Source organism: Dreissena polymorpha, chromosome 10 (assembly GCF_020536995.1).
Source record: "Dreissena polymorpha isolate Duluth1 chromosome 10, UMN_Dpol_1.0, whole genome shotgun sequence".
Taxonomy (NCBI): Eukaryota; Metazoa; Mollusca; class Bivalvia; order Myida; family Dreissenidae; genus Dreissena; species Dreissena polymorpha.
In genome coordinates, this window is record NC_068364.1 from 46,168,785 (window position 1) to 46,184,504 (window position 15,720).

The 15,720-nt window shown below is 35.1% G+C and overlaps 1 protein-coding gene across 1 annotated transcript; it reads right to left on the minus strand.

Moving 5' to 3' along the window:
• Positions 1-581: 581 nt before the first annotated feature.
• On the minus strand, positions 582-15,416 carry LOC127847446 (uncharacterized). The gene is made up of 3 exons (XM_052379360.1): positions 15,300-15,416; positions 6,904-6,955; positions 582-6,563 (listed from the first exon to the last, which is right to left on the minus strand). Exons 2-3 carry the CDS (start codon positions 6,941-6,943, stop codon positions 2,986-2,988), a joined length of 3,618 nt encoding a protein of 1,205 aa, XP_052235320.1. The 5' UTR covers positions 6,944-6,955; positions 15,300-15,416; the 3' UTR covers positions 582-2,985.
• Between the last annotated feature and the right edge of the window lie 304 nt (positions 15,417-15,720).

The following is a 15,720-nucleotide window of genomic DNA, read 5'->3' on the forward strand; positions in this document are numbered from 1 at the left end:
TATCATTAGGTATACAAAAATAGTTTTCACTCTATTTACACTGTAACTCCAATATAAGTATACTGCTATCGATACCATTTGGTTTATATGCATTATGTATTGGTGAATTACAACATAGCATGGCAATTAACAGGACCTATATTATAGGCTATAATATACCTGTTTTATAGCCCCCCACCCCCTGCAATAAATTTGCTCAAAACTTATAACGCTCTCTATTTATAACTCGGTCGCATGACTTGGACCCTGTCATCCGCGTTGTATTGGAGTTACAGTGTATTCAATTAATATCTCCAAACCCATTGAAGGGGTTTCATCACTTAACGTCCAGAAGCAAACTTAATACAATTAAGTATGCACACTTCAAAAAAGTGAGGAATACAATATTTCTTTGCACTCGTTTGTTTGGATAGAAGGTCTATCCAGGGAAGGTTTCGACCAACGATCTCCCTTATTGGTATGCTGGTTAAATCAGACGATCATTAACTTTATACTGACCTTCGTGCTTAAAAATATTAAACTACATATGCAATAAAGTTTTGATTGTGTTATCAGGTTCAATAAAAGGAAATCCCAATTACTAATTCTTATGTTGGCATTTATCATGTGATACAAAATAGAGAATTCATCCACAAAATACACAATTCAAGAATGCTTATGGAGTTCACAAGTATTAATTAAATGTTTCAAAATCCAACTCTAGGAAGGAGAGAAAGATGCTGTATGATTATGTGGGAAACCATGGAACAAGAAGAGCAGACAACTCTATCGGAAAAGCTGAATGGTTAACAAGAAAGTTTGTCTCCCCTAGGAAGACAAGCAGAGTTCAATAAAGAACCTGCGATTAATTAAGTCCAAATGAATTGAGATTGAGGTTGCTTACAGCTTCTGACATTACAATGAGTACAAGGTGTCTATTGCCTAAACTGCCCCATCCCCATGAAGCTATATTTTTCATTGGGCCAGAACCATTTTAAAACAAAGCAAAGATATCAAAAGAACAAATGTTTTAGTAACTTCTAGATGACAAATGTGACTCCAGAGAGTTCAAAAGCTTTTTCTTCTATATGATTTAATGACCTCATTTTGATGACATGTGACCCAGTTTCAAACTCAGCCAAACTTTCATTTTGGCAAATATTCTAAGTTTCTCAAAGAATAAGCAATGAATGTGGCCTCCTGATTTTCTTTTGTAGATCTATTGACCTAGTCTTTGACCCCGTATGACCCAGTCTTGAACTGGACAGAGATATGATTGGCTTTCAAGTAATGTTCAACCAAGCATGATACATGTATATTGTTGGAAAACAGAAGCGTAAGACACTTTTGCCATGGTGATGATGAGGAGGTTAAAAGAGCGAAACCTCTTAATCTTTAAGTAATTGGAGCTATCCAAAGTCATGAGAAATCCACAGTTGTACATATCAACATATTGTAAATTTTTCTGACGCACAGACACAAACAAACAAAATTGACAATATGACAGGAACCCACATCTAACTTACAGGGTGATAAAGTTAAACATTTTACGTTTTTCATATACGTAACGCTCAAAAGGACAACCAATACTTAACACTCAAAAGGACAACCAATACGTAACACTCAAAAGCACAACCAATACGTAAATAATTATACTTTATAGCTCTTTTCCACTGTGACATATTCAGAACTTTGAACTATGAGACTTCTTCATTATCAAATTAAATTTTATTTGAAACATGATTATAATTATGAGCCATGTATGCATCGCTATTATATCAGCCCTTTGTAATATACAAGGCATGAAAGTGAAACCATAACATATAAATTAGGTTACATAAAAACATATACATGAAATTTAAGCAAGCAATGAGTGATTGTTATTGTATTAAGTGAAAACTGTAACAAGAGGGCCTGAAAGGCCCAAAGGCGCTCACCTGAGATAACAAGATATTATTGGGAAAAATCTTCTGACCATGTTTCATGAAGATTGGAAAATAAATGTGGCCTCTAGAGTGTTAACAAGGTTTTACTATAGCCATATAAGGAAAAATGCCCCGCTCTCTGGCAGCCATATTTTTCAACCAACCGGCATCATTTTTTAACTTGTCCAAGATATTATCAGCATGAATCTTCTGACCAAGTTTCATGAAGATCGGACAGTAAATGTAGCCTCTAGAGTGTTAACAAGATTTTACTATAGCCATATAAGGAAAAATGCCCTGCCCCTTGGCCGCCATGTTTTTCAAGCAAACATGACCATTTTCAAACTCATCCAAGATATCATTGGGACCAATCTTCTGACCAAATGTCATGAAGATTGGACAATAAATGTGGCCTCTATAGAGTGTTAACAAGGTTTTACTAAAGCCATATATAGCCATATCAGGAAAAATGCCCCACCCCTGGTGGCCATGATTTTAAAACCAACCGGCATCATTTTTAAACTCGTCCAAGATATTATTGGGATGTATTTTCTGACCAAGTTTCATGAAGATCTGACTATGTATAAATGTGGCTTCTCGAATGTTAACAAGATTTTTCTATAGCAATATATAGCCATATAAGGAAAAATGCCCCGCCCCTTGGCAGCCATGTTTTTCAAGCAAACGTAACCATTTTCGAACTCATCCAAGACATCATTGAGACCAATCTTTTGACCAAATTTCATGAAGATTGGAAATAAATGTGGCCTCTAGAGTGTTAACATGGCAAATGTTGACGGTGCACAACGGACAAAAGGCGATCACAAAAGCTCACCATGAGCACATTGTACTCAGGTGAGCTAAAAACAATAGCTTCATTGATTGATAAATAAATAGGCACATTTGCATTAACACAATTCTTCAGTCTTGCAGTGTCTTTCAATCTTATTCTAATTTAAAATTACTTGTAAATTCGTAATACCTAACAATTAAATGTTACCACAGAAATTTCAGCTGATCCATATAAGTAATATTTCTTAAGTATTAAAGCACTTCAGGATGTACAAAAATCATCTTGTTATCATGTTATTGTATCCTCAATTGTACCCATAAGTGACATTTTATCTTCATCTTTTGATTGGTCGTCTACCTGATAAACCTGAACACTGAAATTACCATACTCCGTGTCATTCACCAGAAGTTCCTCTTTCAAGAAAGTTCTAGATGGGTAATCAACATCGCCAACCATGTACCTCTTCTCTGACACTTGCGTAGAGTTTATGGAAGTGACATCGTCTCCGATTTTTGCACGGTTACCTGGCAATTCTGCATTTTTATTTGGGTTGAGATTATTGGACCGGAAATACACTACAGCAGGAAATACACTGGGCTTATCAACACCTTTAATATAGTTAGCACCCATTGTTGCAACGTCTGCAGGCATACCAGCGTTGTGACCTTCAGAGATAAGTGCTGGAAATGTTACAGAACATGTAACGTCTTCCTTCGGCTCAAAATGTGTGAACATGTGAGGCAAATGCTCAGCTCTTGAGAAAGACTTCAAACACATAGGGCAAACAGTAAGTGCCAAAGAGAGAATGTTTTGTCTTGATGACTGTAGAACATTTATTTTGAAGATCACTATGAAGCACAAATTAGGTTTACAATGCGAAGTACCAAATTTTCCTATGGTCAGCAAGATCTCTTTAACTGTAAACTGATTTGACATGTCCGGTCTGAACAACAAGTACTGAATCTGACCAAAGACAGTGCATTTCCAATATTCGTATACACATATAACTGGGTGACAGTTTTTTATATGTACCGGAATATCAGCAGCAATTTTGTCACAAATTAAGCATTTACCCGTTTGCTCATTGTATGCATCAAACGCATTAACGTTTTCATTTGAAAACCTACTGTACGTTGATATTTTCTGGCAGAGCATTGTCTCATCTGTTTTCTCTTTACATGCATGTCTATCATAAAGATGAAGTGAATCGAAAGTGCTGTCACATACAGCACAAACAAAGTAATTGTGACAGGACTTATTAGCCACGCACACTGAGCTCCGAAACAATGATTCATGATTACTGGAGTGGGATTTCACATCATATGGGAAAGTATCAGACATGCCCACTTTTGCAATATATCCACAGCCATCTACATTACAGACAAAAATCGATGCGAACACATGACTCATGGGACGTATAAAGTTGAGTTCTGCACCAAAAATCGGAGTTTTACCGCTTTCTGTACTCGTATCATGCGTTTTACTGCTTTCTGTATGAGTATTCTGAATTTTACAGCTTTCCGCACTCGCATTCTGAGTAGTTATTCTTTTTGTAATAGTATAATAAGCTTTAATGCTTTCTGTACTTGTAGTGGGAGTTGAACTGCTTTCTGTATACGTATTCTGAGTTTTAATGCTTTCTGTACTAGTATTGTGAATATTAATGACTTCTGTTCCACCATTCCGCGTTTCACTGATTTCTGTACTAGCATTCTGAGTAATTCCGCTTTCTGTACATGTTATCTCAGTTTTTCTGCTTTCTGTATTAGTATTCTGAGTTTTACTGTTTTTTGTATTAGAGTTCTGAGTTTTACTGCTCTCGGTAAAAGTATCCTGAGCTTTAATGCTTTCTGTATTACTTTTGTGAGTTTTACTGCTTTCTTTATTAGTAATCTGAGTTTTACTGCTTACTGTATTAGTATTCTGAGTTGTAATGCTTTCTAGCCTTGCTCCTTTCTGAGACTGACAGTATTCATCGGGAGGTAATTGCTCGTCAAGAAATATTGCATATGTACTGGTATTTTCCACAGGTTCATCGGAATCTTTTTTCTCATCGCCTTTTGGCGCATCGCACACTCTGTTTCTCTTTTGTGTTTCATTAACACAGCATGGTATACATGTACATGCTTGCTTGCATTTCGTCCGTCTTTTGCCACATGTTTTGGCAGGACCAGTGGCAGGGATTGGGTATATATTCGAAGCTGGTACATCAGTATTTTCAGGGGTCGTTTGTTTATTTTCAAAAACTATTTTGCAACAGAAAGGTGTAGCCTTGGTTTGTCCATCATCTACTTCCTGTATGCTGAGAACATATGCGTCTTCTCCAAGCTCTATATTAACTCTAATTTTCTTGAAAACATTTTTCTTTTCCTGTTCTTTCAAAATATCATTTACCAGTATATCATTATTCTCAACAGAATTATCCATATTATTTACGTCTGGAATTCTGTTTGTCAGCATATCTTGCTGAGAACCAGAAACACTGCATGGATGTATAGCCCCTTCATCTTGTGAATTCTTTTTCAAAATTGATAGGAAAGTGTTCACATTTTTACATGCAAGCCCAGTCTTCATATTAATATGTGGCATTTTCTGTCGTTTCCAGCAACGTTTGTTGAACAATTTAGCTTCGCATTGTGTGCAGAACAATTCACATGCATGCTGATGAAAATGCCTGTCCCAAGCTTCGTCAGACAGGAAATACTGCCTACAGTTGCGCTGTTTGCCCGCGCATGTAAACACCTTTAGCGGATGATTCTCTGAAACATGAATGGCATATTCTGTTTCTGTGAAGAAAACTGACCCACAATCGTCTGACTGGCATAGGACAATAGACCAATTTTCAGTCTCACTGTGCATTTTAACCTTATGGTGAACATAGTTCTTAAAGTCAGCAAACTGCTGATCACAACATTTGAATTCTTCTTTTTTATGAATTTTCACATGAGAGCCAAGTTCTCTACGGTCCTGAAATATTGTTTTGCAAATCATACACAGAAACATTTTTTTTCGCGATGACTTTAGTTCACTCTGTTTATGATAAAAACCAATGTGTTTGTTCATTTCTTCTTGAGTCACAAATGTTTGAGTGCACCATGGCGTTTCACATTTCAACCTACATTCACACAGGTGCCGGAACAGGTTGACTTTATTCAGAAACACATGGCCACATTTGCCACACTTCGAGATGTCCACGTCATGCCAGTTGTGCACGCCTCTGTCAGTCAGCTTCTTGATGATGTCTTCAGGCGGAATCTGTCCAGGCATGAAGTCTTGACACATGTTTCGTAGATGAATCTCCTGCTTCAGATGCTCAATGAACAATAGCCGAGTCTTGCATTTGGATGGACAGAACATACACTGGTGTTCGGTCTGGTCCAAAAGAAGCGGCATGTGTCTTAATCTTTGTTGTCTTTGCATTTCTTCCACATGTCTATCTGAATTCATAGATTTATTTTCTATTGTCCGCTTTGAAGTATTAGACACACTACCTGTCTGCGTTGCAATTTGTTTTTCTGTTATGTTGCATTCTTGTGAAGTGTCTTGGCCGTGATGAGTTTTTCTATTAATTGTATTATCTACCTTGATACAGTCTATATAAATCATCTCTTTGTCAAGCACAGAATCAACTTCAGCACCATCAGTCTTAAACAGTTTCTTATTTTCCTCCACATTTAAAATTGTTCTTGTTTTTTTCTCTACTGTTTGCTTTGAACGTTCAAACTCCAATTCATCAGCAACATCTTTGTTCTTTCTTTTTGCTGTTGTCACTCTTTTATTAACATAACCGAGATACTCTTCCTCAAATTGATCAGTTGTTACAGGCATGGGAACATTCATGTCTTGCCTTTGATTTCTTATACGCCCTGTAAGATAAAAAAACACATTTATAAGACCAGTGACTTTTTCAACAGAGTTTGTTCCATTGTCACAGTTAATAAATGTAGACAATTAACTTATTAATCTTATCAAGTCAAATTATATTTGAGAAATTCAAAACATACATACTGCCTTCACAATTTGGTGTTTCCTCGTTAAATGAATGAATTAAACTTTTGTTTTATAAAGACGTTGCACAAATTTAAGACAGTCCTAATATGTAGGGTGTTAAAATTGTGTGAAATGTGTATCCCGAGAATGTATGAGATTTCATAGTCAGTATTTGTCATTATTACCAGAATTTCAAGAATAAATACGAGTACATACCACCCCTTGATTTAGCATGGCTTTTTTCTCCTTGAGACATCTTGTTTTCTTACTGAAATACACACAGAGACTGTTTTACATGGCAATTAAGAGGATTCTTCTGAAACATTCAAACGCACTGACGGCTTGATGGACATCAAAGTTGTATAGCGCACTGACGGCTTGATGGACATCAAAGTTGTATAGTAACCTATTGTATGGTAGCACTGACGGCTTGATGGACATCAAAGTTGTATAGTAACCTATTGTATGGTAGCACTGACGGCTTGATGGACATCAAAGTTGTATAGTAACCTATTGTATGGTAGCACTGACGGCTTGATGGACATCAAAGTTGTATAGTAACCTATTGTATGGTATAACAACGAGAAATGTGTTACAGACAGTGATGCCCAAAAAGCGCGTTTAAACGCAGAAAAATCCAATCAATATTCATAAGTGAACACATTTAATTTAAAAAGTGCCAAAACTGGTCGCAGTCATAATTCTTTCCATAAAGATCATCAAAACACTGTATTTGTAAAAGTCTGAGCACAATCTGCTAAGAATGTATAGGAGTTCAACACAAACAAACTTTGAACTATAAAATTGTATAATACAACGAGAGCGCCGATGGCGTTAAAAGCAAAGGTGCAAGATACAGGGAAGAATGGCGTCACGTGGTATAATGTAGTTCGATATCGCCATCAGCGAATTTCTAAAATTAATAATTTCAAACAATTACCGACTATTTAAATAGATAATCTTTCCATTTACATTAGTGTTTGAAATGCTTATGAAAAATAATTACCCAAGCCTTTCAAAATTTAAGCACGGAACAGATCTGTATCGAACTATTGTTTTCACAAATGAAAATAGACGCTACCCTATTCGTCTGCGTCAAGAATTTGTCGTAAAACTTGTGGTAAGCGTTAGATGCAGACGTGCACAACAGATTGAGTTCTGAATACAGATTTCTGAATGCAGATTTTTATAGAAACTCCTCACAGCAGTTACTTCCCTTGCTTCGCCCGGTCAGTAACTTCTAGTATAAGGGAGGCCACTGCGTAGGAGATTGATATTTATAGTGCAGATAGAATTGTTTTACGAACGAAATTTGTTTTAGGTTATAAGAAGATTTTTTGACATAAAACGGTCTTAGAAAAATTCACTAAAAACGGTGTCAGCAATATTCTTGGAAGAAAACGTTAGAAAAACGTTTCCAAAAAAAATTGTAAGAATGACCATATACTAAATTAAATAGATATTTCGTCTGATTTTTGATCAGGTAAGGCTTCATAAAGGGCAACCGATCGATGTGGATTTTCGAAATGTGGTATATACCATAAGCATAGGTGCGTAAACGCACCTATGCTAAAAAACAAAGAGTCATAATTATGCATAAAACAAATCTTTTCTTTACCCTTATCTTCACATTAAAGTCATTCAAGTGTGATTCTTTGAGCAAGATTCACTTAGAAATTAAAGAGAAGTTGAACTCATTTTTTTCTGAAAGCATTTTCTGTATTAATTATTAAAATAATAAAAGGTTAATGTAAATCTAGGTAAATATATATGCAAAAATATATTTTGTAACTTAAAAGCAGTTAATAAATACATTTAAATGTATATCATCATACTTTTGTATAAAAGGAGGTTATACCAAGAGATTCTGAGCAAATTAATTTAATTGGACACAGTTTATGACTTAAAAATATGCATTTCATTTGCTAAAAGCATTTAAACAATTAATACACCTATATTAAACAGGAAATAAAGAACTAGATGTATACAAAAAACAAAGTGCAGAGGAAAACTACTTTTAAGAATTTGACAAAGATACATGAAGATCAGACATAAAATGTGGCCTCTATAGTGTTAAGGAAAAATGCCCCGCCCCCAAAGGGCCATGTTTTACAACAGACCATAACCATTTTCAAATTCGTCCAAGATATCATTAAATCAAAGTTTCTAACCAAGTTTCATGAAGATTGGAAATAAATGTGGACCCTAGAATGTAAACAAGGTTTTACTAAAACCAAATAAGGAAAATGCCATGCCCTGCTCCCGGATGGCCATGTTTTACAACAAACAAGAAACATTTTCAAACGCATCTAAGATATCATTAAAACAAATATTTTGACAGAATTTCATAAGATTGAACATTAATGTTTCAAACTTGTACCAGATATCATCAGGACAAATCTTCTGATCAAGTTTCATGAAGATTCCCAGACAATACATGTGGTCTCTAGAGAGTTTAACAGGGCAATTGTTTGTGATGCACAACGCACACCCCACAACTGACAAAAGTTTATCAATAAAAGCTGCGCCATGAGCGCATGATACGCCCGTCGTTCGCCAATGAAGTAGTAAGGTAATAAATAACCCTTTGAATCATTTTTTTACTTCAGTTTATTTGTATTTGAATACATGGTTTATTTTATAAGTACATGAGCATGGAAATAACGAAATTTTGACGAACAAAGTCCCATAACTCTGGAACGACAATTCAGAATTCCGTCAAAAACGAAAGGGGATCAGGGTTTATCAATATTAAGATTGTGTTGAAATTTGAAAAAAATCCATCGAAGGATATTTGAGCTACAGTAGGACATTCAATGAAATCACGAAATTTTGACGAACAAAGTCCCATAACTCTGGAACGACAATTCAGAATTCCGTCAAAAACGAAAGGGGATCAGGGTTTATCAATATTAAGATTGTGTTAAAATTTGAAGAAAATCTGTCAAAGGATATTTGACGTAGCGTACGACATTAACAGACGGACGGACGGACGGACAGACGGACGCGGGGTATACCATAATACGTCCCGTCATAGACGGGCGTATAAAAAATCCATCGGGGGATATTTGAGCTACGGTAGGATACATGAACAACAATAACATTTAAGGTCACAGTGACCTTGACCTTAGAATGAATGACCTTGAAATGACCAGTGGTCATCTAAGTGTGCTTGCAAACCTTCATGTCAAGTTTGAAGACTCTATGTCCAAGCATACCAAAGTTATAACAATTTTAACATTTTAACATTTAAGGTCACAGTGACCTTGACCTTCAAATGAATGACATTGAAATGACCAGTGGTCATCTTCTAGTACTGGCCAATCTTTATTTCAAGTTTGAAGACTCTAGGTACAAGCATACCAAAGTTATAACATGAAATAAGAACTTTAACATTTTTACATTCAAGGTCACAGTGACCTTGACCTTCAAATGAATGACCTTGAAATGTCCAGGGGTTACTTACTAGTTCTGGCCAACCTTCATGTCAAGTTTCAAGACTCTAGGTCCAAGCATACCAAAGTTATAACAACTTTAACATTTTTACATTCAAGGTCACAGTGACCTTGACCTTCAAATGAATGACCTTGAAATGTCCAGTGGTTACTTACTAGTTCTGGCCAACCTTCATGTCAAGTTTCAAGACTCTATGTCCAAGCATACCAAAGTTATAACAACTTTAACATTTTTATATAGCTACAGTAGGACATTCAATGAAATCACGAAATTTTGACGAACAAAGTCCCATAACTCTGGAACGACAATTCAGAATTCCGTCAAAAACGAAAGGGGATCAGGGTTTATCAATATTAAGATTGTGTTGAAATTTGAAAAAAATCCATCGAAGGATATTTGAGCTACAGTAGGACATTCAATGAAATCACGAAATTTTGACGAACAAAGTCCCATAACTCTGGAACGACAATTCAGAATTCCGTCAAAAACGAAAGGGGATCAGGGTTTATCAATATTAAGATTGTGTTAAAATTTGAAGAAAATCTGTCAAAGGATATTTGATGTAGCGTACGACATTAACAGACGGACGGACGGACGGACGGACGGACAGACGGACGGACAGACGGACGGACAGACGGACGGACAGACGGACGGACAGACGGACGCGGGGTATACCATAATACGTCCCGTCATAGACGGGCGTATAAAAATGCTAACCATTGAGGATGTTGTGCTCAGGTGAGCTTAAAGTAAAGGTTATATTTACTTATGTCTTATAGTTATTGAAATGCAGTCTGTTGACAACCCATTTCAGCCTAAATTATAGTAATTAATTCAGCAGTAATGAGTTGTAGCAGTTATTACATACATAGCAGGTCCAGGTTTAAATATATCAATAAAACTCAGTTAAATACATCAATAAGATGCACAAAATGAACACTTAAGTGTGTTTGCTTATGTTCTCCTAAAACTTCCAAAAGTTAGTTGGTTCTGATTTAGGATAATGGACATGATGTAATGAGGTGTATTAAACATGTGGGAGTTGATCAAACGCTTAACAGAAACCATGTCTCCTTAATTTTTCAAAAAAATCTTATATGCGATTTTATAAATAGTTTATTGTTATATGTTTGCAATATGGAAGGGCTTATACACTTTTGCAAATGCCGCAATAACAACATGGAATTATAAAATATAAATTATAGCGTTGAACTTTTTGATAACAGGTGTCTAGCTAGGCTCATAAGTTAGGGAGTCCGAGACGTCACTTCTCCCTAAAGCCAAAATAGGGAGAATTGGTAACATTTTTGGGAGAAATGGTACATTTGCGTCATAGATCTTAGTTTTACGTATATTTTGCAGCAACTTAACGGATAAGTAAGTGGTTTCTGTTCAGCTTTCAATCAACGCTTCACTTGTTTTATACAATATTATAAAGACATGTTAAGTGTATAAAATCAACATTTTCCTTATTTCTCATAGACCAGTTGACGAGTGACGTCACGCGCACCTGCAAATATTAGACTCCGCCCACTGGTTGGCAAAAAGAGGTGGATTTCATATATGCGTGTATAGAGATGGTTGACAAAATCATCGTTTTTATTGATAATCACGCACAATATCAAATATAATTTTGCTAATTATGTCTGAATAAAACATAAGCGTGCAAGGAAATGCATTTTTGGCACGATTATATTGTTCTTATTATTTGTTTTGACTATAAACGAACTCGGGAGTGGAACACAATTTACGAGCTCGGTATGTGGTTACCATAAAAATCTACTTGGCACATCTTCGCGACCATTTTTTAAATAAATAATTCTCAGATATTGAAATTATTTCAGAATAAATCAAATTTAATGAACGAACACAAATAAGGATGTAAACAAACAGCAAATAGATCGACTTTATGTATGCAACATATAGTAACTGATTTGAACATTTATGCCTGTAAAAACCTACCTTGTTACACATTAAATAAATTCTCTTGATAAATGTAATTGTTTTTATTTAATTATTCACACCAATTTTGACACTCTTTGTTTTAGCGTTTTTAACCCGGTGTTTTATTGCACCTTTGTTCATCATAAACCGATAATCTCGTTATGATCGGATACTGTCCAAACAATTACAAAGAACACATGGTGTCATAAAATAAAATCCAGGGACCTATTCTTGGGTCCCTGCATAAACCACATGTGGCATACAAGTGTCTGGTCATTAAACAGAATTTATGATACCTCCATGTCATCTCTTGGCATATTGAGCGATCATCTAAGCAAAATTGTAAAGCCAAAATACGAAACAGTTGCTTAAATAAAATATTTTAACATATTTAAAAAAAATGAAGATATTTGTCCGAAATGGATTAACAGGAAGTTCGAACTAGTGTATATATATATATATATATATATTAGCAAGTTTAAACATAATAATACAGTGTTTAATAACTATAAATAAAAATATTGTGCAATTTCACTGCTACACAATTAACGATCGAGTACCGGCAATTGTAAACTCCACTATTACGTGTTAAGATTGTACGTTACTGTAGTGTACGAAACGACATCACGAAAACAAGCAAACAACAAAAGGGTAAAGAATACTTGGGTAAAAGAAATTAATATATATATTTATTTATCATAAAATGCTAGATTGTTATCACTCCTTATCACCAGTAAAGAGAGTGCACGCAAAGACAGTTCAATTTGCATAATATGCAGTTCTTGTTTTTCATATATACACTTTAATATGATATTGTCATTCGATGGAAACGAAACGATAATTCATTCAATGGAAAATAAAATAACTACAATGCTTAAAAATCGTAATGTATTCCGCTTTAAGGGTTTCTTTTTATATAATTGATTAAATGCCCCTCTTACACTTTCGTTCGCTTATGAACAATTACAATATCTTCACCACTTATAATTATAATCAAAAAAATTTATGTGTTAGTATCTTTGAAATATAATTTATCAAAATCTTACTATCACAAAGAATACGAAAGAATATTTATTGTTTTGATTTGTGGGATTGCCAGTTTTTAGTCTTCCGACCACATTTACTCTGATGTTAATAACTAATTCGTATTTGATACAGAGGAAATTATATTTATGAAAATACATTTATTGGTACTAAATATTATATATTTGCACTATTATTTAAGAGTTTTAATGTTTATTTCGGATTTTTGTATCGTTTTATTGACTAAACAAAAGACATATATACATGTTTTACATTACTGTCACCAGTGTTTTTGCCAACCAGTCAGTGCGCATGCGCGGAAAATCCCGAATGTAAACAATAACATTCAACTGGTCTATTGATTGTTGATTATGATTGTACTTTTAATTACTTTTTTTCCTGAACAGGTGTATCAAATAATTTTCAATTGTAACAAGCCAGTAATGTTCAGAATCTTTTTACTTCCTTGTTTATTTTAAGCAATTCAACATTAAATCAAATTCATATTTTGTTACAAATATTTGTTTAAAATTGAAAATTCATTTAAAATCTCATTTTACAGCAGAGATTCCAAATCTGACCTGTAAATGAGCCCCATATTTATTGCAAGTGCTAGGTTACATCTTCCCATTTGATCATTCCTTTGTATTGTTTTAATGGGCCATTTAACATTGCTGAATCATAGTTATTGGTAGCAAGGTCATGGCGTAGCAATTTAATTCTACTCGGATAATTTATATCTAATCCAGGAAATGTGTTTTCTAAATGTTTCTGACTAGTAAAATGACTTGTTAGTATAGAAAATGAACTGTGATTCCAGTTTATATATGATGGTTATTACTCGTAATTATCGGTGGATTAACAAACTGAGAAAACTCGCGGGACCTAATACGGTAGTGAATCTACGTAATTAATTAAACTTTGATCAGTTTTGTTTTTCTTTAATTATTTTTGCCGTCTTTCTTTTACCGTGCCGTCTGCCCAAAACCAGCAATTATCTCCTAATCATTAGACAACATATGGCACGCGCAGAGGCACGAGTGTGTTGTTAAAGCAACCAATTTTAAGCGACTGCTTTGTCACGGTCAATTTGCGATCCGCGCGGGGGGTAAATTGTGTAACCGTTAGATAAACAACACACAATAAACTTGCTAATCACCTGCAGGCGGTAGCAAATATAAGGAGGCGGAGTTTAGACTGATTGAGACGTGTGCAAAACACATTGAGTCGGCAGTGTTGATTGAAGTGTTATTTTAATCGACAGCTTACGTCACGGGTTGCTATTTTCGGCGTATGACCAATTTTAAGGAAGTACAGTGGACGTCATGTTTTTTTTTTCATGGGTGTATGGAAACAATTATCGGGCGTAATATACGGCCGTACGCCGCTTAGTGCAAGCCCTGCAGCAAAAGGCAATTAATCAAGGCATCATCTATTAACAATTTCAAGAAGTGACAGTGTATCATGGACGAACCATCTTTCGAACCTCTTAATTTTTGACACGTCAATTTGACTCAAATATAATATTGGAAATAGTGAAACATATTAATGAGTACTCTATTTGATAACTAACTTGTTTCTACATGGCTGGCAACTTTAATTGCTATGTAAATCCTCTTTTGATAACAGATTTTTGCAAGTTTCCAGCACATACATATCATGTAAAACTATCAATGACGCCAAAACAACGAGTACCTGCTTTCGAACCCTTCAGTGTACACCATAAAAAAATAAATTAGTCACATGTTTAGACCATAGTCACGTGACTTATTGCAGCAGCCAAAAAGTGTAAATTGTCAGGCAAAGTTTAGAACAAAAATTAGACCATGTTTTTATAGTTTTTTTAAAGGAAAATCTGTGTACATGTAAAAAGCATAAAGAAATACGATGATATTTATGTGTTTTATGATTATTCTACTTATTCTAACTGTTTTTGACGCATTTTCGTTGATTTGCCGCTACGTACTAGTCGTCGTAAACAAATTACCTATACACAAAAAAACGGTGACGTAGTGCGCATGCGAATAAAATGTAAACAAATGAAGGGTTCGAAAAGAGGTGAGGTTCGAGAAGAGGTACTTTAACGAGTTGCAATAATTCAACTATCAGCCTTGGCCATGGGTGCAAAATGTTATCAACAATGCAAGGGTTAAGGAACACTGAAACTGCAAGAACTTATACAAGTTTACCTGTCTAAACCACAAACTCATGCGAATGGTACCATTAAAGAGAGCAATAATTGCTTTTTATTGACTTCGTCTTTCTTTCGTACTTTTTATCTACCATATTGGATCAGTTCGCAATTTCCCGAATTAAAGTGTCGCTGTCGGCTTGCGCATTACACCAATTGTTTGCACAATGGGTGAGGGACGAACGACAACTCTGCTAGGAGCTTGCGATTACACTATTATTGATGCTATGGGTCCGTATTCACCGACGTTTTGGTGAAAGTCTAAATTATAAACAAAAACTTAAGAAAATAAATCAATCGAAATAACGTTTAACCCATAATAATTGTCACAAAACGATCACATCATTTCTGCGAGTGATACAAATAAAGCATAATACTCTGTATCTGTATCTATACTTTGAAGATCCCGACTTGCGGTT

Bases quoted from the DNA above. Each gene is read 5' to 3' on its own strand.
- LOC127847446 (XM_052379360.1), bottom strand. From the start codon at position 6,943: ATGTCTCAAGGAGAAAAAAGCCATGCTAAATCAAGGGGTG. The intron at 6,564-6,903 runs GTATGTACTCGT...TTTATCTTACAG, and splicing joins CCATGCTAAATCAAGGGGTG to GGCGTATAAGAAATCAAAGG.